This window comes from Brassica napus, chromosome C6, assembly GCF_020379485.1.
Source record: "Brassica napus cultivar Da-Ae chromosome C6, Da-Ae, whole genome shotgun sequence".
NCBI classification, from domain to species: Eukaryota; Viridiplantae; Streptophyta; class Magnoliopsida; order Brassicales; family Brassicaceae; genus Brassica; species Brassica napus.
This window is the reverse complement of record NC_063449.1, coordinates 31084079-31106985: the sequence shown is the minus strand read 5'-3', so window position 1 is coordinate 31106985 and position 22907 is coordinate 31084079. Positions and strand designations below refer to the sequence as shown.

At 33.5% G+C, this 22907-nt stretch overlaps 3 protein-coding genes and 1 pseudogene across 4 annotated transcripts; 1 reads left to right on the top strand and 3 right to left on the bottom strand.

Moving 5' to 3' along the window:
• Nucleotides 1-46: 46 nt before the first annotated feature.
• Nucleotides 47-2652, bottom strand: LOC106405393 (annotated as a pseudogene).
• A 1929-nt stretch (nucleotides 2653-4581) lies between these two features.
• LOC106402859 (aspartyl protease family protein At5g10770-like) lies at nucleotides 4582-6737 on the bottom strand. The gene is made up of 2 exons (XM_013843670.3): nucleotides 6392-6737; nucleotides 4582-5994 (listed from the first exon to the last, which is right to left on the bottom strand). Exons 1-2 carry the CDS (start codon nucleotides 6585-6587, stop codon nucleotides 4727-4729), a joined length of 1464 nt encoding a protein of 487 aa, XP_013699124.1. The 5' UTR covers nucleotides 6588-6737; the 3' UTR covers nucleotides 4582-4726.
• Nucleotides 6738-18383: 11646 nt separating this feature from the next.
• On the top strand, nucleotides 18384-21158 carry LOC106406327 (lysophospholipid acyltransferase LPEAT1). 2 transcript variants are annotated; one of them, XM_013846958.3, is made up of 9 exons: nucleotides 18384-19062; nucleotides 19428-19553; nucleotides 19680-19717; nucleotides 19842-19906; nucleotides 20043-20111; nucleotides 20193-20326; nucleotides 20416-20556; nucleotides 20639-20702; nucleotides 20984-21158. In XM_013846958.3, exons 1-9 carry the CDS (start codon nucleotides 18550-18552, stop codon nucleotides 21001-21003), a joined length of 1170 nt encoding a protein of 389 aa, XP_013702412.1. In that variant the 5' UTR covers nucleotides 18384-18549; the 3' UTR covers nucleotides 21004-21158. The 2 variants fall into 2 exon arrangements, with proteins under 2 accessions (XP_013702412.1, XP_013702411.1); XM_013846957.3 differs by lacking the exon at nucleotides 20984-21158 and having other exon boundaries at nucleotides 18387-19062; nucleotides 20639-20982.
• A 65-nt stretch (nucleotides 21159-21223) lies between these two features.
• LOC106406328 (protein HEADING DATE REPRESSOR 1-like) lies at nucleotides 21224-22799 on the bottom strand. Its single transcript, XM_013846959.3, has 4 exons — nucleotides 22566-22799; nucleotides 22344-22479; nucleotides 21693-22027; nucleotides 21224-21621 (listed from the first exon to the last, which is right to left on the bottom strand). Exons 2-4 carry the CDS (start codon nucleotides 22471-22473, stop codon nucleotides 21430-21432), a joined length of 657 nt encoding a protein of 218 aa, XP_013702413.2. The 5' UTR covers nucleotides 22474-22479; nucleotides 22566-22799; the 3' UTR covers nucleotides 21224-21429.
• Between the last annotated feature and the right edge of the window lie 108 nt (nucleotides 22800-22907).

The window sequence follows — 22907 nt, the reverse complement described above, 5'->3', positions numbered from 1 at the left end:
CTCTTGCAGCTACAGGTGGTTCAGGAAACAAACAAAAATATCTGAAATACATGGACTTTTAAGCTAAAATTATTCTTGGAAAAAAAGGGTTTTGGTATATGAATAATACGATGCAAAGTCCTTAAATAACACCATTGTATTGGCCATATTTGGCATGATCTCTTCGAATTTTTAAAGTCTAACGCAACCGGTGGATCAGGTCAACTTCATTTCTTAAAGCTTACACTTTTGAGACATGGGTATTAACTCTTAAAGCTTGAAACTGCTAATTGATTGGAACCAAAATGGATTAGAAACATTTTATGGTAAGCTTCCATTGATCAATCGTTCGAAGTGCTCGTAGCTTGGCTACTGCCGTTTTTATCTCCAACTTCTTCTTTGCAGGAAATGACGTCGTCTTGATCATCATGTTTCTTACCACTGTCCCTTGCTTAATCAAACATGACGCAAAGGCAAACTCTTCCTCTGAACCGCTGAAGTTATGCATGCACACAGTATCCACACGGAATTCAGCATTGGGGAACGGATCTTTGTACTTATTCTTCTTCTTATTCCAAGAAACATTTTCTTCATTAGGATCATTGTTATCCTGAAGAACCATAGAATACGTTTAGTTAACCAAATTAGTAAGTCAAGACTAGTCTTCATGAATTGGTTCAAACCTTGAATATGATCTCCAGCTCTGACATTTTACGAGTCCATGCACGCAAGACTTTCTGTAACCTCTCAAATTCTGTTGGATTATTTAAATCCACACTTACCGACAAGGATCCTGCCGATATCCACAACTTACCAAACAAGTTCACTAACTCTTCATGCCAAATAATTTTCTTCTCCTGAATAATAATAATAATAATAATACATTTAAAACAATGTCAAACCTTAACATATCAAATACCATTAGTTCATTAGTGTATATCCGAAAGCATAATTCCATAACGTACCTTTGATATGTTGTAGCCGATGTGAGGCGTGAATGCGGGCCTAACCCAAAAGTTTCTACTACACTGAAGTCGGGGAGCCACAAGGAAAAATTCATCTTTCTTGAAAGATGTATCTATGAAGGCGATAATATCTAGACTAGGTCCTGACACTCTGATGCCATCAATGTACTTGCTAGACGACGTCACTAGCAAGACCTTTAATTTGTTGTTCTCAATCTCCAAAGGACCCTCATTTTTCTTGACGCAAACAATGTCTAGTACAAGCACCTCGAGAGAAGGACAAGATGCAAGTACTCTGTTAAAGACTCCAACCTCAGAGGCCACACATACTAGTTTGAGTGTCGTGAGATTCGGGCAGTAGCTCAAGGGACGTGAGCTTTCGAGAATGTAAAAAGTTAGTGAAAGTGACTTTAGGCTTGGATGGGAGAAGATGTTGGTGGAAATTTCAAGATACTTGTTGGGCCCCGTTCGATCCAAATAAGCAGGATGGTGTGTAGTGGTTTGTAAGTGTGAGAACTCTGGTGTGTTACGAGCAAGTCAGTGCTTGAATCCAAGTATTGAGCATTCCATTTACACTTTGGTATAAGTAATGGTTGATTACGCAGCTCTTTAAATGTACACGGTGATTGTTTATAATCTTTGAGACACCAACCACGAGCACAGTATGATTGATTTTAAGATCGAGCAGAACAAAAAGAAAGAAAAAAAAGATATGAACAAACTTAGTAGTAATGTAGCAACACGATTCGAAACATCAATCGGCTCTTTGAAATTGATAATCCGTGACATGTCAAGACTAGATGAGATATGTGTTTCCACACGTGTTCCCATCGTTTGGACACAAGACTCGTCCTCACAGCTTCTTCTGTGGAAAGTCTCGATAATATCACGAGCAAGACGTCATCAGGGAGTTTGCTGATCCAATCAACATCTTTAACCTGCAAAAAGAATAGACATATATTTGTATAATAGGTTTTGTCCACAGATTTACATTCCAACGAATAGTATTAAGACAAATCGACGAGACACATCCCATCTGAGTTCACTTAAACTAGTTGCTCATCCAAACAACCTTACCTGATCAGTTGACGATCCCTCCATGTTGGCTTTTGAGATTCACTCCGAGTTTTGAGGCGTCTGATCCTGTTGGTGTAGTTCACAGACAATCTTTTTATTTTTATTTTTATTTTTTTGAAACACATACTTATATTAAAACTTCAACGAAAAGTTAAGTGATACAATTTAAGATTCTCTCATCTGCCAAACTCTGTTTCGCTAGACCATCAGCCTCACTATTACTCACTCGGGAGATCCAGCGAAAGGAGATGGTTTCGAAAAATTCAGCAAGAGATAATAAGTCGGCAGTGATGCCATAGATTTCCGACGCCGTTGAGATAGAGTTAACTGCTTGGATGAGTTGTGTTGAATCTGATTCACAGCAGATATTCGTATAACCTAATTGTCTGCAACCTAATTATATATACATTACATATTTTATTTTAAAATATCTACGGCCTATAATTTACAGCTACAATAAATTTAACTATAGCAAAAGTCTCTGCAAAAAAATTTACAATAACAACTTTACAGCTACAACCAATTTACCTACAGCTAAACTTTTACGGCTAAATTTTTAGAGCCACAGTTGAACCAATCATCACCTATGAAAATGACCAAAATGTTTCATTTAAAAGGTAAAATGACACTAATACCCTAGATATAAACAAAATTAAAAAAATTAAAAAAAAAATAATTTTTTTTTATAGTTTTAGATTATATGTTTTCAAATTCGAACTTTTTTTATAACTTTTTTTTTTGAAATTGTTTTATTTTTTGAAATTTTCTTTTTATAATTCGAAAATACTTTTTGAAACTATTTTTAAAATTTTTATTTTCAAATTTTTAATATTTATTTTTTATTTTTATAAGATTTTAAACCTCAATCACAAATCTCCACCCCTTAACTCTAAATCCTAAGGTTTGGATTAGTTAACTCTCAAGGGTATAAATGTATATTTACCTCTTTATTGAAACATTTCGGTCATTTTCCTTCTTGTGGTCTATTTTTATGGCCAAAACTTTTTTTAGTGTTATCCTAGTGTATTTGTCGAAAAAAACTTTCCAAATAGCATTAAAATATTTTTATCTTAAAACTAGAGCCGGCCTGCCCTACGGGCGGGATGATAATTTGAAAATAATGTAAGCCAGATTTTGATCCGTGTTTTGCAAGCGCTGAATATTTTATGATGACAAATTCTACATCTTAATAAATATTTTATTAATTTTTAAGAATTTTCGTATTTAAAATATTTTTGCATTTAAATCAGTGTTTTTAAATTTGATCTGAACCCATGGTCAAACCGATTAATCCGGTGGTTCGATAATTCAATTTAGGTTTTTAAAAATATCCATATTTAAAAAATCACGAAAACCCGAAACTAAATCGATTGAACCGATAGATGGCCAATATGTAATATAATTTGATTTAAATTGTTATAGTTTCATAATTTGTCATCTTTTAATCCAAAAGATTATATGTATTTTCGTTTTTTTATAGGTTATGCTTTGACGTTTACTTTAATTTCTTTTAATATATTGTTTCTTTTCTTTCATTGATCATACATCTTTTGCTTTTAAATCCAATAGTTGCATTAACTTATGAGATCTTTGACTTCTTTTCTTCCCAACACACTCATTTTCTTCTCTTCGCCTTTTTTCTATCCTTGACTTATTTTTTCCTTTTCATTTGCATGTTTCAGATCTGACTTCTTGGAGAAGAACGTAGAGAACCATTTACACATCACCACCGACGCTGTTTACATTTACCATATTTGCAACTGAGCACTGTCATTTGTTCCGGACACTACCGTTGTCATTTCCTTCCACCATCGTCATTATTGTCATATCTTCTTCTACCGACATAAGTATTCTATATTTAGATTTATTATAATTTCTGTTTATTTTCGTCTGTAATATTTTAATGATTTAAAATTATTTTATATTTTCTACTTTATTATTTTGTTAAGATTAGAATTTGGCCCAATTTAACAAAGTAGCTCAACTTACATTTGGAGTTAATTCTTAGTGGACTGGACTTTATAAACTAAAATAATGACAACAGAAAAAACGAAAACCCAGACAGAACACCAACAAAAATAAATGAAACGCATCATTTTTGTGAAAAGGGACAGGTGTCGCTTCTAGGATGCACGACTTTCCACGTGGTATCACAGGAGGGTCACCAACGTCTTTATATATATATAGATAGACTAGCATATGACTTTTTTTAAATAGCATTTATTAAAAAATTATATAATATTTGCATTTAAGGTGGTGACTAAGGTTTAGCATTCACGGTGAGTGAGATTAGAGTTTAGGAATTATCCTGTCTTTTTTTTTTTTGTAAAATGATTGTTATTTAAATATTTTCTAGGTGATATTTCAATAAAACTTTAAACAGATGATATTTTAAAAGTTTATTAATTTAATAGTAAGATTCTTTTTAATTTTTCTAATTATAATTGGTTGTTTCGGCTACTTTTTTCTTTTATTTATAGTAAGATAATTTTCCTTTTTATTTATAATTGTTTGTTTCAAATATTTTTCCTTTTATTTATAATTATTCGTTTTATTACTCTTAATATAAAATGATCTTTCTTTATTTGATTATTTTTCTATTTTATAATTGTTTGTTTCAAAGACTTTACCAAAAGAGATGATTGGCTTTCATGATATGAGGGGGGGAACACACAAAGCTTATTATACAAGTCATTGGGTAGTCATCAGAAACTGCAGTTTTCTCCAGCTATCCCAAGCTTCTCTTGTTTGGTATCATATATCACTCTCTGATTTTTCTGTTGGTAGTTTCCAATAATACCGACTTCGTTTTCATATGAAAGACTTGCCAAGGCCAAGCAGACTAGAGATGCATCAGGCTTGACAAAGTAGAACACACCAGTGACATCCACTTCAAGCTCAGCCCTACCTTGGAAGATCATTTTGATAGTTGGTATGCTGACGTCTTCATAACTTGTGAGGTTAAAACAAGTGTCTAAGATTGAATAGCGTGGAGCTGAAGGAAACCCAGAGAACTGTTTTAGAAACTCTGTCTTCACAGCTTTGTAAATGGAAGGCGGCAGTCTCGTGATGACCGTTCCTGAGTCGATTAGAATCCCTCTACCAAAGCTTGAAGATTCCAGCTCCACGCCACCGATGCTAGCACCGGTGAGGTTCAGAACGTAAAAGGAACTAAGCTGAGGGTTTTGTACTAACGGAGTGTATGAAACTGAGGTTGAGTTCTTGTAATCATCACCGAAGGATAGTGAGCCAGAAGCTACATCTTCAAGAGAAGGTAGACAGTATGAGAAAACACCGTTGAAATTTTTCATGGTTTGTGAGACTAAAGAAACTGAGCTTCTTCCCAAACCCATTAGACCAGAAGCTCCACCAAACAAACCTTTGTTGCTCCGGCCACAACCAAAGACAAAGCTTTCCATTTTCGTGTCGCCGAGTTGGATACTTTCACTTCCCAAGTCTCCACGAGTGTATGATCCATCCCCATAGTTGACAACGTAGTCACAAGTCGTCTTATCAACACCATTGTTACCTCCACAGAGGCCTGAATTGCCTGTAGCTTCTACAAGATCCTGACAAGTTGATGAGTTGCAGAACACTGTCTTGTAAGAAGATGAGAGTGATGGGTCATACAAAGGACCTTGTTGGTTGTAACATGACTTGCAAGGCTGGCATTGGACCCATGTCAAGTCACTTCCAGTGTCGACGATCAAAGTCATGTTTCTCCCTCCTAAATCAACTGTGACAATGTAGTTCAGAGTCTGAAGCTTCATCCCTGAGGTTAGTGGAGTCTGAGCTTCTGAAATGGATTCTGTGGTGCTTGAGCTCATGGCTTTGATTTTTAGCTGAAGTGATTGGACTCTGAGGTTGTCTAGAGTCAAGGCTCTTCTCAGCTTCTTACCCCAATCTATAGTCTTTCCTGAGCAAATTTCTCTATGTTTCATCTCCAGTGTAGTGGATGATTCTCTTCCTTTGCCTAAGTTTTTTAAACAAAAATAAAGAGTCAACAAGGGGATATCAAAAACAGATGATTAGAAACAGAGTTTACAAGCAAAAGATACAAACATTTATGTTAGATGAGTGTTCTCCTATGGAGGAAAGAATCTCAAGATTCTATAAATACATGTGTAAAGCTTTAGAAAAAACAACTATAGTATTATTACTAATCCCAATTGAAAGAAAGGGAGCTAAGGAAAGTAATGTAAAGGTAATGACTTTAATTAAAATGTTTAAACAAATGTTGAGGCTTTTGCTAATCTAACCCTTAAATCACGCAATAAAATACTAAACTAAAGCAAAGAAACAGTATCTACACATATCTTTCTCCATGGTTGGTGAACGTTTGAAGGGAGGAAAAAGAAGAAAAACCTCACCAAGATTGTGAGAGAAACATGAACTTGGAGCTTCATTTGATTTCCTGGGAGACCAAATGTTGTTGTGCAGACTGAGAATCTTCTTCTCTTGGACGCCATGAACAGCAACACACGACAGAAGATGGTAAATAAGAACAAGAAGGAAAGGAGCAAGTGAAAGATTCAATGGCAGAAGAAAGGTAGCTTTCTTAGACATTTTCTTGAGGAGGATTCTCTTTGCGGAGAGAAAATAAAAGGTGAGAGAGATGAGAGAAGAAATGAATAGAGAGATTCTTGGGAAGTTTGGAGGTAGTGAAGAGAACAAAAGAAGAAGTGCTGGCGAGAAGTAGCAAAGGAACACGCACAAAAGAAAACGAAGGACCCCACTTTGTGCATGAGAAAATTATTGGAGATTCACGTGAATTACTGCATATTATCAACAATCTTCAGCTTAATGTTACAACAACAAAAAAATGTTACAACATAATCTTATAGAAAAAATAACATATTCTTTAATACACAACAAGGCTATAACACTAACTATCACTTCAAGATTATTGTGAGTAATGTTTTTTTCATTTTTGCCATATAGTAAAACAATTCTTAGACTGTGACATACTTTTACAAAACAAACGTTTTCGATAAAAAGATTTGGTTCTCTATTTTGTATCCAACTGTTTTACCTAAAGTAACCGTATTTTATACAAGTTTCTATTATAACTTTTAGTAACAAAAAGGTTGCATGAGTCATGAACATACTAGATCATGATTCATGAACATATACTGTCATGAGGACACTAATTGAGGTTAATTTTTTTTGTTGAAAGCGACTAATTGAGGTAATTGCCAAATGAAAAGACAATTTCATGAACATATGCGTTGTTTTCATCATATTATACGCTTCTGATTTGATTTTTAGCAAACAAAAACAGAAGAAAAGACTACTCAACTTTTGCTTTTAAATTTTGTCTGAGAAAAAACAAAAACAGAAGAAAAAACTGTCGCAACTTCCACTTTTGCTTTTAGGTTTTGTTTGAGAAAACAAACAGTAAGCTGGTTAACCAAGACCATGATTAACGCTACTCTCTTATTTGGGGTTTTTGGATTCGGCTAAGAGACGGTTCTTAACTTTTTTTTAAATTTTAACTAAGAAAAGTTAAGAACTATCTCTTAAATAAGAGATATAAAAGTCGTCTTTTAATCAAAAAATGTAAAAAAATAATAAAAAAATAATAAAAAAAGTCAAATTTGTTATAAATTAAGCATTGAAATGATCATCCACTTCTTTACCAAACTCAAGCACTATGATCATCCACTCCTTTACCAACTCAAGCACTATGATCATCTACTCATCAAACACTATGATCACCCACTCATTTACCAAATTAAGCACTATCTTTGTTATTTTATGTATTGTTGTTCACTATAAATACCATCACTCATCTCACTCTTTTGTACACCACAAACAAGAACAAGAGTTTATAATCAAAGAACCATTACATCTTCTTCTTCTTCCTTATAATAAACTCTCTCCCTTATATTAGTGTTATTTGCTTCCTACGGGTATTAAATTCTACTCTTATTTAAATTTCTCGATACTATAAATTATAAGTTATTTCATAACACGTTATCAGCACGATCACTCTGCAATTCGGTAAAATTTATTTGTATCATTTATACCCTGTTATAATGGTCGGTATACCGCCTCTACTATTATTTATATCATGTTATAATGGCCGGAATACCGCCTATATTATTTACTAGTAATTTAATTTATTTATTGGTCGGCCGAGCCGCCTTATATCCTGTTTATTATTTATTGGTCGGCCGAGCCGCCTTATATCCTGTTTATTATTTATTGGTCGGCTGAGCCGCCTTATATTCTGTTTATTATTAATTGGTCGGCCGAGCCGCCGTATAATTTATTTATTATTCTGCATTGATCGGCTGAGCCGTCGCATGATTTATTGTCATATAACATAAATATTTCATTGTCATAATTTTTCACTTTTATGAAATTTTATAGATTTGATTGACCGTTTAATACGATATTTTCGGACTAATTTTTGGTGCACTCGATTTAACCCCAACGGTCACAAAGAATTTTTTTCAAAAATTTCCCCTTTCTCCAACGGTCATGAACAGTAATTTTCATCTATAAATACAACTCATTTTCACTTCATTTCATCATCCAAAACATTTCATCTTCTCTCAAAAATTTCAAAATCGCTCTCCTCCGATTTTTCAAGAAAGATGATTCGCGCACTTTTGTTTTTATGTGCCATTTTTATTTGTGTTTCTATTTATGGTTTATTCGATGGAGAATTTACTCCGAGTGAATTTAAGATGATTATCGGTTTAATTTTCTTTACATCGCTTCTCCTTGTAATTGCTTGTATGATTAATGTAAACGGTTTTTAAATTATGAAGTTCATAATAAATGGTTCATTTTAAAATTGCGAAATTCTAAATATATATATATATATAGTCATTTTAGACGATGATATATATATATATCAACGCTTGTCTATATGTAAGAATAATAGTTATTTGATGAATTAAATTTTGCTTATTATACTTTAATATGCTTCATGGTTTAATGGTATTAAGGAAACATACTTTATGATTCATGGTCTACATCATAAAAGAAATTATTTGTAATCGGTTAGTTTTGTGGTCGATTAGTCTTTGGTCTAATATCATAAAAGAATTTGGATTATATGTTGATATTTACTAATGTAATGGCCATGTTTATATGAGCAAAATTTAAAGTTTTCAGGATTGTGTATTCTCTCGGAAAGATATGTACAAGTTATCAGCCAATTCAGAAACGTGAACAGCTGAAACTTTCATCGCCGATATACTTCTGTTTATAAGATAAGTATTTTTATGCTTTATATACAAGTTTAACAAACTTGATTAGATAAATCAATTTGCATGAAGTTGGCAGTGATATAAATTTGTTCATTAAATTGATTGATAGGTTAAACTTTGTTAAAAAGCATGAGAGTAATAATATAGTCTATATAATAATTACTATGAAAGTTTTATTTATTTTCTGATATAATAAGACACCTTTGTTAATACATATTTATATATATTTGAAATATTTTGATTTTATTACCATTTATATTGAGGATTTTAAGTTTAAAGCTTGACTCTAAAAGATCCATAAGTTTTGGAAGATAATATATATAAAAAAGGTATTATCACCTGAAGTGATTACCTAAAGCTCATTTTGTATTTTGCATTTAAAGATTACAAGACCCGAAGTCTGTAAATAAAGCCAACTATGTTGGATGTTAACTATGTTGGATGTTAAGTTTAAAAGTTATGTTGGATGTTAAGTTTAAAAGTAAAATTTCTTCAAGAATTTTTTTTTTTATGATGCATATATATTGAAAAATATCTATTGATAAATCACGTCTAGTTGATTATGATTCATTCTCCTGAAGAGAATATGACATTTAAAAAAACTCATAAATAGTGGTTTTAGACGTGAGCATAAATGAGGTCAAGGTCCAAAGAGTTTCTTTATAGAACTCATACTCTCACTTAAAGTTGAGAAAATAAACATGGTAATAAAGAAAAGAAATTATGAATTCATCTGAAGATGAAAGAAAATTTATTGTGTGTACAATACAAGGTAGTAAAAACTTATAGAATGCTTAAAAAGAGGATATATATGATGCTCCAGAAGTATACATAGTATTACTGCACATAAAAATTTAATTTAAAGTTCTTAAGAATGCAATTTAAAGTTCTTAAGGTATTGTATTTTTATAAGTATCAAAAGTTAAAAGGATCTACGAAAAATACATAACCCATGTAGGATATGTTGTTGATTAAGAAAATGAGATACATTCGAGATTGATAAACCTGTAGTATTATCATCTCGAGGGGAAGAGTTAAAGAATCTCACTTTTTATGATAAGTCAAACATCCAGAAGATTATGTTTACACTAAAACTAAGATTAATGAATTTTTCTCAAAGTAAATCCGTAAGATTTTGAGACACTTATGTTGAGACAATAAGCAAACGAAATGATATATACATTTCAATCAGAAATAATTCTCAAAGCAGTATAAGTATTTTAGAGAAAATATCTACAGCCTCTTATATATTGTACTACACAAAGATTAGTATAATGAAGATAAATGTATAGTAAACTAGAAGTTTACATTTGGCATGAATCAGTTAGACCATTTTGGTTCATTAATAATGCGAATATATACTTAAAGGTCATATGCATAGTCATATAAGAACCAGAAGATTCTTCCGAATGATTTGACATATGTTGCTTACCCATAAGATAAAAGGGTAATATGGTTTTCACCAGCCAAAATAAGATATTGGCATAAATAACGAAGATGTTAGTGGACTGATCACCCACTATGCATTTTTATAATATTGGTGAATTCACTTCTTAAAGTCTTTAACGACTATAGCACATTCACTGAGATAAGTGCTAAACATTTTGAGCAACATTGGATCGCATCAAGCCAATAAATATTCACTAGTTCTCCCCATCATTGGTATAGAATCAGAAACCAATCATTTTCATCTAAGAATGTTGGATGTTGCTCCGCCACAGAGCTTCAAATGAAGATGTGTTTTCAAATGAGGTTGGAAATATATGTTGGATATAAATCTCTATTGACACTTAAGAATCCAGAGCCATCCCCGAAAACTATAAGTAAGGCTATACATGAATTCTAAAAGTGAGTTAGTACTTCCAACATAAGGGGGAGAAAATAAACAGCTGGAAAAGAAAATAAGTTGAAATGAATTATCATTGATCCTCGGGCTAAACACAATGTGAAATAGAAGTCCAAAAGATAATTCATTTCAAAACTTACTAAAGCAGTTGCCAGACACGACCCATATAAATATAGTGATCAAGTCACATATACCAGCTGTAAATGCTCCAATAAGAATAAATGTTCTACAAGAACAATATCAAACTGCTAGTCACGCCTGCAGCGTGGTAGACAGATTGGTTCCAAAGATAAATCCTCGTAAATGAAAAGGAGCATATATTGATAATGGTCAAAACGAGGCAATATAGTTTTGTATGATCTCCAGAAGAGAAATTAAACATGACTGACGAAAATTCAGGTACCTGAGACAAATGAAGAGATCTCAATAAGTTATGTCATGTATGAAACAAAATGGAACCGATAAGAAAATTGACGTCGATGATATTATACATGCAAAGTAGCAGTTGATATAATAAATGAGAAAGAGGATCATGAAAGAAAGTCTATTGAAAAGTGTACACAAAGAAATGATTGGCCAAATCAGAAAGATGCAATAGACAAAGATATAAACTTCTTGTGAAATAGAGAAGTATTTGGACCAGTAGTCCATACACTAAAAGGTGTAAAACAAGTGAGATGTAAATGAACCGTTGCACACAAAGAAGGATCAATATGAAATTAATTGTGAAGAGACATAATTTCATGTGGTAGATGCAACTAGTTTCAAGTTCCTTATAGTCTGGTAATAAAGGAAGAACTTGAATAAAACAATCCACTTGAAAAATGTTAATCCCTGAAAGTATAATCCATGAAGGATTGATGATATCAAAATCATGTTCCCGGGAACTCTGCATATTCGATCGAATTGAAACAAACTATTTTATGGGATATATGAAATATTATAAGGTTAACAAATGTATCCATTTGTATTTATCAAGAGATTATAAATCAATAGAATCATGATTTGAATATAATCAAAACTCCTGAAGAGTTATAGAAAAATTATATTTTGAAAGAAAACTCTTGACAATACTATATTGTTTTTATGTATTCTAAACTGGAGATCTAAAACTGAGATGTTATCATAAAGATCCTTAAAGTATTTTATTTAAGACGCTCGTATATGTTTGGTCCTGAAATACCATACGTAAGAGTGTTATTTAAGAAAATTATTAATCTTTTTCATTACTGAAAGATGTAATTTCATATGAAAAGAAAGAAAATCATAATAGTAACTTCTATAGTTACAAATGAATAATTCGTATGTACGAGACGAATTTCTATACGATTATATGTAAGAAATTTGGTTTGAAATCCAAATAGACCAATAAACTATTGTCTAAGTCAAAAGAGAATTATGGACAAGAAGTCTAAAGGCCCTAGATATCATAATAGAAATGAATAGAGTTTATTCTCTTAAGCTTAATTCTCTGAAGAGAGTTGATTGGAATGCATATCCTGAAGATATTGTTTCCAGGGAAAGAAATATGATAGTAAGTGTGGTTGTACTCTTTTTCCTTATCATGGTTTTTTTTTATCCCATTGGGTTTTTCCATGACAAGGTTTTAACGAGGCAACAAAGAACATACAAAAGATAGACAACCAAAGAGAATGTTACAATTTGAGAGATGAAAATCTATCATTGTTCTAAAGGTTCTATGACTACTCATTCGAGGGGGAGCTTACGTAGTTGTACTCTTTTTACTTTTACTACGGTTTTTCCCATTGGGTTTTCCATGACTAGGTTTTTAACGAGGCACCACGTAATACAAGATGGATGATCAAGGGGGAGTGTTATAAATTAAGCATTGAAATGATCATCCACTTCTTTACCAAACTCAAGCACTATGATCATCCACTCCTTTACCAACTCAAGCACTATGATCATCTACTCATCAAACACTATGATCACCCACTCATTTACCAAATTAAGCACTATCTTTGTTATTTTATGTATTGTTGTTCACTATAAATACCATCACTCATCTCACTCTTTTGTACACCACAAACAAGAACAAGAGTTTATAATCAAAGAACCATTACATCTTCTTCTTCTTCCTTATAATAAACTCTCTCCCTTATATTAGTGTTATTTGCTTCCTACGGGTATTAAATTCTACTCTTATTTAAATTTCTCGATACTATAAATTATAAGTTATTTCATAACAAAATTAAGGTTTTTGCTGGCAACTCTTACTGACACCATCTCGAAGTGTTTTTTTACCATGACCATTTTTATGTGATGTTTCTTAGCCAGCCTTGTGGTAATTAATCCAACTACACATATTATAGTACTATTAGATTTGATCTCTTGTTCACAAGATTTCACTCATATATTTATACATATATATATAAATCATGGTGGTAGTAACTATTGATGGAGGTTGTCTAGCTATGATTATGTCTTGGACTCTGCAAACTTTATATTATAATTAAGCAACTTGATTGTTTATGTCCAATCTATTACTCGAAAGAAAACAAAATGATTAATCTTGGCTCTTGAATTGAAAGGAGACATCCCTTGTGATTGCGTACGGTTTTATTTATAGTAGAGCAAGTTGATACCTGATTCGCATTCATCTGTGTTTGCCACTAACGTGCAAGTACATTATAGTAATCAGTACAGCCCTCAATGGCATCAATCTGGTTCAAATTAAATTTAACAGAATCCATTAACAAACAAACAAAAAGTTAAATAGGTCACGAGTTTGGATCAAACCATTATTTACACTGATTAAAATGTAAAAGGGCCTCGACTTTCATTATGTCATTTGGTCATATACCATTTTCTAAAAGAACGTGCATAGCTGGATCTGGGGAAAGCCGCATGAAACATTGTCCTCAACCCCCAAAAAATTTAGATAGATTTTACATAAATAAGGGTTACAAATTATGAAAAAGGTTTTTTTTTTCTAAAAATTCTTACAAAAATGTTTCAGACCCCTAAAATCTCAGGTCCTGCATGTGTCAATGAGAAAACTAGCCTATCACATATTAAAGAATAGTTTCACATAACAGCATGTTTTCAAGCATGTCATTTGATATACAAATTCTGCCGAATCATTTATAATTTGAAGGTCGAATTGTAAACTCAGCTCAAATTTGATATCTAACAAAAAAAACTAAATTCTTAGGTGATTAAACAATGGGAACAATTGCATTAGTGCATATCCCTCAGTTTCAATTTTTTTTTTAAAAAAAAAATCATTATCATTGTTAAATAACTTTATAAATTTGGATGCATTTTTTATTTATTATTAGTAACAATTTTAAGATATCAATAAATATTTATTGAAAATAATTATATTTAAAATTACTATTATTTTATAAATTCAGAAATTATTTAGTTTTAAAATTTCTACATGTATAGTTATATATTAATTTTTTAAAAAAAATCTTTCGAAAACAAGTATATCATAGTTATATACTTATAGTATATCGTCTTTATCTTTCATATTACTAGGGGCATTGCATCCGCACAAGCGCGGAGTTGTGGATAGAGTTCTTGTTTCATCTCAATATTTATTAGGGTTATTGTAGCTGTGAATTTTGTGTTTTGGGTTAATCATTGTTTTTCAAGTTTTTTATTGTTATAGGGTTAGAGTTGTGATGATGAACTGTGTATGCACTGTTCTCTACTCATGAAGGACTAAACCGTGTTAGTAATGTGATTGATATAGTTCGTAGTGTTGCTTGCTGTGTCACTGAGACTTATTGTTTGTTTGTCTTTTTAATTTGTTACTTGTATTGTTGAGATTACATAAATTATATTAAGGGTGTTGAGAGTATATTTTGTTTCTGGATATTTTTTCTCCAGTTTAGTTGTGTAAGTTGTATGTATTAAGTAATAATATTTTTATTCTTATTATGTTGGTTATATGTTTTTTTAATTTTTAAACTTGTTGCTTTTACCGGACCTTTAAAACAAATACATGACGACTTGTAGAAATAACTATAAAATGAGTGACAATTAGTATTTAGGCCTTAAAACGAATATATGTATTTCTCATAAGAAGACAATAGCATTGGCATGTTGACATTGAGCATGTAAGCTATTTTCATAAGACAAGAGGAGTGAGCAGGTGGAGATGTTGTTGCCGCCTTTGTATCTGTTGGGATTATCTCTTGTATCTACTTGTGTGGTTGTGTTTGTTTCTCTTTTATTTGATGGGTAATATGTAAACAAAAATCATTGTTAGTTGTATTTATCAGAGTTTGTACCTTACTTGCTTTTTTGTTTAGGTAATTTCACTGATCTTGGTTGTCGTCTTCGTCTTCTTCATAAGCATCTGCGAAAGTAATTTTTTAAATTGTTAAATAGTTGGTCTTGTAGTTTGTATTTGTTTAGCTGGTTCAATGTATGTGTCGTTGAGTTTTAGTTGAGTTGATTGGTTTGGTATATTTGTTTTGAAGTTTATTTGTAAGATTAGACAAAAAGAGAAATGATCATTAATGATTCGTCTTTTTTTGGGTTTCTAGTTTTTTGTGTTTTGATTGTTTGGGTTATTGTGTTTTTTTAAAGCTAAAAGTTTGTGTAAAATTAGATTGATAAGTAAGAGAAATAAATAGACGACCACAAATCTTAGGTAGGAAATATTTTTGATTATTGATGTTAGCATAATATAGACAGTAATATAAAGAGAATTATGTGTTGATTGTTTCGTACGGATCAATGAGGAGACGAATACCGACTCGAGTTGTTTCTTTGGTGAGGTCAGAGCCCTAGACCGAACGGATTTGCCCAACCACATCTGCGAGTTTAAATATCAATTATGATATCAAAACATAATATAAACCCATATGCAATATGATAATATACCTGGGAGTTCTAGGTTTGTGTTCGCAATCACTTGGAGATTTCAAACAGTCTAATCTTGACTAGAGATTGATCTCAGGAGCACCCGTGATGACTTCATCAATAATGGTTAGTGAGATGAAACGAATGATGAACGGATGATCAGTTATCTTGTACATGCTTGAGCACATAGCAACCTCAAAACAATCGACTTTCGCAATGGAATCTGCTTTCAAAGATGGCATGTAATGATTAGCACGTCTGACGGGAGTAAACCTATGAATCATGGAATCTGCAAATAATATTATTCAACAAAGAATTAGAAAATCAATTAAAATAATTATGTTAAATAAGTGTGATAGATCGAAGATTAACTTACCTTTTCATCAAAGAAGAGAACCGTGATTCCCACAAACTCCTTGTCTTTCTTGAAGTTCAGGGAATCCCAGAAGCGGAGGAAGCCAGAGGCTATGCTTTGACTACTACGACCAAGACGAAGAGGCTCGAAGGTTGAGTGACGGACACCGGGACGCCGGTTTGAGGAACTGGAGAGGCAGAGAGAAACATTTTCTAAAAGATGGTTAAAGCTAAGAGGAATCAATGAGTTTTGTAGAGATGCAGAATGGGTTCATCAAATATGAGAATCATATATATAGGGTTTACAGAGGGGCTACAAATCAGGAATATTTATGATCAAGCGATTTAAGATGGAGACATGAAGAATTCACCGGTGAAAAAATAGATTACGAATAGATACACGGCGCAACTCTGTAACTCAGATTTGTTTGAGACAATAATGAAAAGAACCCAAACTCATGTTAAACGACAATAGTTTACAATAAGGAAAAGCTATAATTGTTGCAAACTTGAGTTTTTTTCATATAATGTGATGAATCTAATTTAAACATGAAACCTATAATACACTTGTAGGCCCGACCCTCAGAGGAAGCCGAATAAGCAAGGGCTTCCGACCTTCATAAATATATTAGGTACGACCATCAATGTACAAAGTATCATTTAGCTTAGTGGTATAAATGTTGGTGTTTATATCTCAAAAATCCCGAGTTCGAGCAATGAGCTTGACACTTTTCACACTTTTAAAAAGTGGAGCCCACAAAACGATGACGTGGCACGCTGAGGAGTGAGCAAAAACTCAATTATTATAATATAGATTTTAAGTTTTTTTCATAAATATAAATAAATATTACCGCACAAGATAAGTATGCATCAGGCAATCTAAATCCAAATAAAAAAGGGAAAATTATTTTTTTTTAGACCAAAAAAATGATAACTATGTCCCATTAGACTAATTTCTATTTTGTACCATTTTTACCTCTAATGCCCTTTAGTATTTTCGAAAATAAATCAAATAAATAGTTTTACAAACTAAAAAAAAATAGAAAATAGTAACTACTGATGAAATACTCGTATAAACTTAGTGGTATTTTTTAATTTTAAAAATGTTTAAATCATAATATCAAATTTTGTTCTACGTAAAGTAGAATTGGCATTCTACGAAGTAGAAAACGAAATCCACTTTTTTCATTGAATCTACTATGTTTAGAATACATGATCTACGTAAATAATAGTACTCTAAAAATATTTAGAATACACATTCCACGCTTAACATATCGCTCTAAAATCTGTATAAATCGGAATCTACAGATTACTTTAAATCTAAAACATATAGAAATCAAAATCTACACATTACTATAAATTTAAAAGCCTGTAGAAAATGAGTTCTACAGATTTACTGTAAATCTAAAACCTGTAGAAATCAAAATCTACATATTACTATAAATCTAAAAACCTGTAGAAACAGAGTTCTACAGATTTACTGTATTCTACGGATAAAAATAATCAGTTTCGAAAAATATAGGAAGAAAATATTTGAAAATATTCATTTTCCATTTATGAAAAAATGATTTTTCAGAAAAAAATAAAAATAAAAAATCGTTTTGAAAATATTCAGTTTTCATATATGAAAAAACGATTTTTCAGAAGAAAAAAAATCGTGTGACATAAAGTGTAGGTTTAGGTTTTTTTTTTATTTGAGGATATTTTAATATTTAACAAATGTTTTGTTAATTGTAATTTTGAATTTATAATTGAAATTAAGGGGCATTATTGATATTTTGAAAATAATTAGTATAATGAGACATAAATTATATGAGATTAGTCTAATGGGACACAATTATCATTTTTTTGCCCTAAAAAAACAAATTTTCCAATAAAATAAGGCATTATTATCTGAAGGAGAAAAAAAAACTACTAATCTCAAATCTAGATGGGAGAATTAAAAGGAAAATATCATTGACACCACCCGGAAAAAAAAAATCAGTTTGTTTTCCTCAACAAACTTGAATTAACTAACACAATCGTAGACCGTTTACTGTATCAACCTATCCATGTAAGTATGTAACGGTTAAAATCAAAAGCGTATATCACATTACCATGCACGTCGCCCCACCGAATCAAAACCCCTTATTCTCGTTCCATGTTTACCTTTTACGGCGACTCGTCTCCGTGTGCGCGAAAAGCAGAAACCTTCACGGGGGAAATCTAGAGACGACGAGAGAGGAATACGAAACCCTTTTTAACAAAGATCAGATTTTTAGCGGCAATGGAGTCGGAGCTAAAGGATATGAATCCGAATCCACCGTCGTCGAGCAAAGAGGACCGCCCCTTGCTCAAATCGGAATCCGACGTGTCCGCCGCAATCGAAGAGCTCGACAAAAAGTTCGCGCCTTTCGCGAGGACGGACTTGTACGGGACAATGGGTCTGGGTCCTTTTCCCACGGCGGAGAAGGTTAAGCTCGCGGTGGCGATGGTGACGCTTGTTCCCGTGCGGTTTATCCTGGCGATGAGCATCTTGCTTCTGTATTACTTGGTGTGTCGGGTGTTCACGCTGTTCTCGTCTCCGTATCGTGGAGAGGAGGAGGAGGAGGAAGAAGGTGGAGGGGTTGTTCAGGAGGATTATGCTCACATGGGAGGGTGGAGAAGGGTTGTGATCGTGCGGTGTGGGAGGTTTCTTTCAAGAGTTTTGCTTTTTGTTTTTGGGTTTTATTGGATTCCTGAGAGCTGTCCGGATCGAGATTCAGCAGCTGATTCCAGTCCCAAAACAAGTTCTTCTGAGGTATATTAGGTGTGGATAGGGAGCCTTTAAAGTGGTAGACTTTGTTATTAGCAGAGATGGTGTTGGTGGCATTTATTGTTAGGAGAGGTTTGGTTGTTGTACAATGACATTAGGATGGTCCGTATCTGAGGTATAAAGCCAAGTTTCATTACGTGTGTGAGGAACTTGTAGCCTTGTGGGTGTGGATAGGGAACCCTAAAGTGTCAAGACTTTGTTGTAAGAAGACATAGTTTTGGTGTCATTTATTGTTAGGAGAGGTTTGGGTGTTGTACAACTTATTGGGGACCTCTTTTTTGCTGAAATTGGTTGAATTTTTCGTTCACACTGATGGATTGGCGTTTGTTTCTTCTCTTAATTCGTTACAGATTGCAGAGAATGGCGAAACTGATAAGGAGGAACCTGAAAGACCCGGTGTCATTGTGTCTAATCACGTTTCGTACCTTGACATTTTGTATCATATGTCTGCTTCTTTCCCAAGTTTTGTCGCCAAGGTTAGTTGATAGATATGTGCTATATAGCAGTTCTGTTACGTTACTTTCTGAAGTTCACACTTTGAGTTATCTTTTTGTGGAAATGACAAGTATATTTATTTTTCTGTGATTTTTTTGGTGCTGAAGAGATCAGTGGGCAAACTTCCTCTTGTTGGCCTCATCAGGTTATTTGTGAATGACTTCATCTAAAGTTCTTAAAAGACTCTTTTGCATTTCATCACTGTATTGTTTCTGTTATTCGTTTGTATCCATCATCTCAAACTTGGCTATACTGTCTTTTCTTGGCAGCAAATGTCTTGGTTGCGTCTATGTTCAGCGAGAAGCTAAATCTCCTGATTTCAAGGGTGTATCTGGTATGTGATTGTTGCTTCTTTAGCGAGTGTGTGCTTTTTCTTGCTTCCTTATTCAACACTCTCTGAAACTCATGAGCTAATGCTGCTCAAAATAGTCTTCATACTGTGTAACTAACTGATGTTTTTATCTTTACAGGCACAGTGAATGAAAGAGTTAGAGAAGCTCATAGGAACAAATCTGCTCCAACTATTATGCTTTTTCCAGGTTCATTATTTGCTCCTCTATACTGCTTTATCAACCTACCCATCGTTTCTCCCCTAACACAGTGATTTGGTCTCACTGCAGAAGGAACAACTACCAATGGAGACTACTTGCTTCAATTCAAGACAGGTGCATTTCTTGCCGGAACTCCGGTTCTTCCTGTTATTTTAAAATATCCGTACGAGCGTTTCAGTGTGGCATGGGATACAATCTCCGGGGTGAGTATATTTCTATATAACAAAACTCTCAGGTTTCCTCAGAAGCTTTGGCGTTGAAGTAAGATCACCCTTTCTTGTTTTTTTTCCAGGCACGCCACATTATCTTCCTTCTCTGCCAACTCGTAAACCATTTGGAGGTGATACGGTTACCTGTATACTACCCTTCACAAGAAGAGAAAGATAATCCCAAACTGTACGCTAGCAATGTCCGGAGATTAATGGCCACTGAGGTAAGTAAAACTAGAGAGACATGTTATATATATATACTTTTGGTCTTGTATGTTAGTGTTTACTCACTCTTGTTGCTTGCAGGGTAACTTGATTCTGTCGGATTTGGGACTTGGAGACAAGAGGATATATCACGCGACCCTCAATGGTAATCTCAGACAACTCCGTGTTTTCCATCAGAAAGAAGAATGAAAATTTTTTTACTGGCTTGACAGTGTCTGTAACGTAGTAGTCATTTTACCAAGAAACAAAACCAAGATTGTGATTTGAATAATGAAAACACAACTCGAGCTTTCTCTCATTGTCTTTTGGTAACTACATTAATTGTGTTATTGTGAGTTTTTTTTTTCAAATAAATCAGTAAAAGAAGCTGTGATGGCTGGGATGGACATGTAAAATACTGAAGCAATGTCTTTCGTGTTGGTGCAGGTTTGTTTTGCAAAAGCTAATATGATGGACTCTCGATATTCGTGGTCCGTAGATTTCATTTATTCATAGGACAAAAGGATTACACTTTTAACACCACTTTAGTCATATACACAAAACATGTCTATCTGTAAATGATCTTATCTCATTTCTAAACTTTGTATTTTTGTTCTCTCTATCTCCTGCTGAAGCAACTTTAGACATACAGAAACACACACACACACACACTTAAACAGTTCTTCATCCTCCTAACAACTTGAATGAAGATCATTGCCACGTTTATAATCTTGCAGAGACCTTGACTCAGAATACATAATGTTCTTGATTCTTTATTTGTTCTAACAGGAGGAAACAATAACAGTAGCTTAACCAGATAATATACGGTGGTAAAGCTTCTTTCCTCCCCTTTTAATGGACAAACGAATAAAAAACATACGATAAGATACTAGCTAGGGTTCTTCTGGTACTTCTTCATCTTGTTGTATCATGTTGACAAGCATATCAACTTGCTCTTTCAACATTGTGTTCTCTCTTTCAATCTCTGTTCTCTTACTTCTCTCTTGTAGCAGCTGAAGTTGCAGATGCTCTAAGCAACGCGAGTCCTCTTCTAGCTGCTCGTTTAACCCATCTATCTCTCGATCCTGTCCCACAATCCCTTTTAATCAAAAATTTTTTCCAACAAGAAAAAAGAAACACACCATCAATCAGTTACCTTTCTGTTCATTTCTTGGACAGCGATTCTTCGCATGCTCTCAACCACATCAACATTCACCAGCTTCCTCTTCTTACCGATCAACCACCCTTTAGGATAGTTTGCAGACTCGAAATCAGGCGGTGGCAAGAGCGAATCAGCATCTGTTGGTCGCTTTCCGTTCAAGTTAGTAATGGGTTCGAGTGGCTCAAACAGAGCCTTTCTTTTCTCGGACAGAACAGGAGTTGTGGTCATTGGTTCTCCAACTTTGTCTGTTTCCATTGCTGTTGTTGTCTCATCCTTCTCTGGTGTGAGTTCCATAGCAGCTTCTGGTGCCTTGTCTGGATTCACAGATGCTGCAAATAGAAGTTGTTAATGCTTTATATTCCAAACGCGCATATAACCGGATCAGACCGAAACTAAAGCTAAAGCCTTCTTTTTTTTTTCAATCAAAAGCTAAAGCCTTTTAATGTTCCAAGCTTGAGAGAGAGAGAGAGAGAGAGAGAGAGAGAGAGAGTTCAATTGAAGACTGTAACAAAAGCTACCTGTCTAGATCTCTGAACAGAGCACTTTGAGATAACAGTTCACAGAGAGCTAATATTCAAATCTTTCAGACCATAAAAAATGAAGGGACAGATAAAAATTACGAGAAAACAAGAAGCAGAGGAGAACCTGATCTTTTTCTTGACTTCCACGCGATCTTGGTGGTAGAGACAGGGAAAAAACCACCGACAAATCCATCATTAGCTGTCTGCTCCTTCTTTTTCGTATTCTCTCCCTCAAATCCATTCCCTTTCTCCATTTTAATCTGAAAAAGCTTCACAGGAATGAAACAGATACACGGTTTGGAGAAAGAGAAGCTGAAAGAAGGAGAAGAGAAAGAAGATAGCGTACAAGAGAGAGAGTTGAACGGTAGTGGTTTGGCGTTTCGGTTACGACTAGGAAAGGCTTTTGCGTTGTTCTTCAGACTTTGTTGTGATATGTTTTTTTCTTTTTCTTTTTTGAGGTATATTGAAATAAGAATTGTGGACGATAGTTGTCTGATCGTTTACTTGTGCGGGACCCTTTCCTTTCTTCTTCCTTTAAGCTTGTTTTTCATGCATCCTTAAAAATCATTTTCTAAAAACCATAAATGAAAACATAATAGTATGATTTTCCATACCGCTTTATATACATCAAATAGAGGTGAGACCATATAATTCTCGTGATTTTTTTTCTCAGTTATTGTTCTCGAAT

What these genes read in the sequence shown, in the direction of transcription:
- LOC106402859 (XM_013843670.3), bottom strand. Translation starts at nt 6,587, where the DNA reads ATGTCTAAGAAAGCTACCTTTCTTCTGCCATTGAATCTTTCACTTGCT. An exon ending in ATGTTTCTCTCACAATCTTG is followed by an intron (nt 5,995 to 6,391) that starts GTGAGGTTTTTC and finishes TAAAAAACTTAG; the next exon opens with GCAAAGGAAGAGAATCATCC.
- LOC106406327 (XM_013846957.3), top strand. Translation starts at nt 18,550, where the DNA reads ATGGAGTCGGAGCTAAAGGATATGAATCCGAATCCACCGTCGTCGAGC. An exon ending in TGATTTCAAGGGTGTATCTG is followed by an intron (nt 19,907 to 20,042) that starts GTATGTGATTGT and finishes TTATCTTTACAG; the next exon opens with GCACAGTGAATGAAAGAGTT. An exon ending in AACTATTATGCTTTTTCCAG is followed by an intron (nt 20,112 to 20,192) that starts GTTCATTATTTG and finishes GTCTCACTGCAG; the next exon opens with AAGGAACAACTACCAATGGA.
- LOC106406328 (XM_013846959.3), bottom strand. Translation starts at nt 22,473, where the DNA reads ATGGAGAAAGGGAATGGATTTGAGGGAGAGAATACGAAAAAGAAGGAG. An exon ending in GAAGTCAAGAAAAAGATCAG is followed by an intron (nt 22,028 to 22,343) that starts GTTCTCCTCTGC and finishes TTCTATTTGCAG; the next exon opens with CATCTGTGAATCCAGACAAG. An exon ending in TCCAAGAAATGAACAGAAAG is followed by an intron (nt 21,622 to 21,692) that starts GTAACTGATTGA and finishes ATTGTGGGACAG; the next exon opens with GATCGAGAGATAGATGGGTT.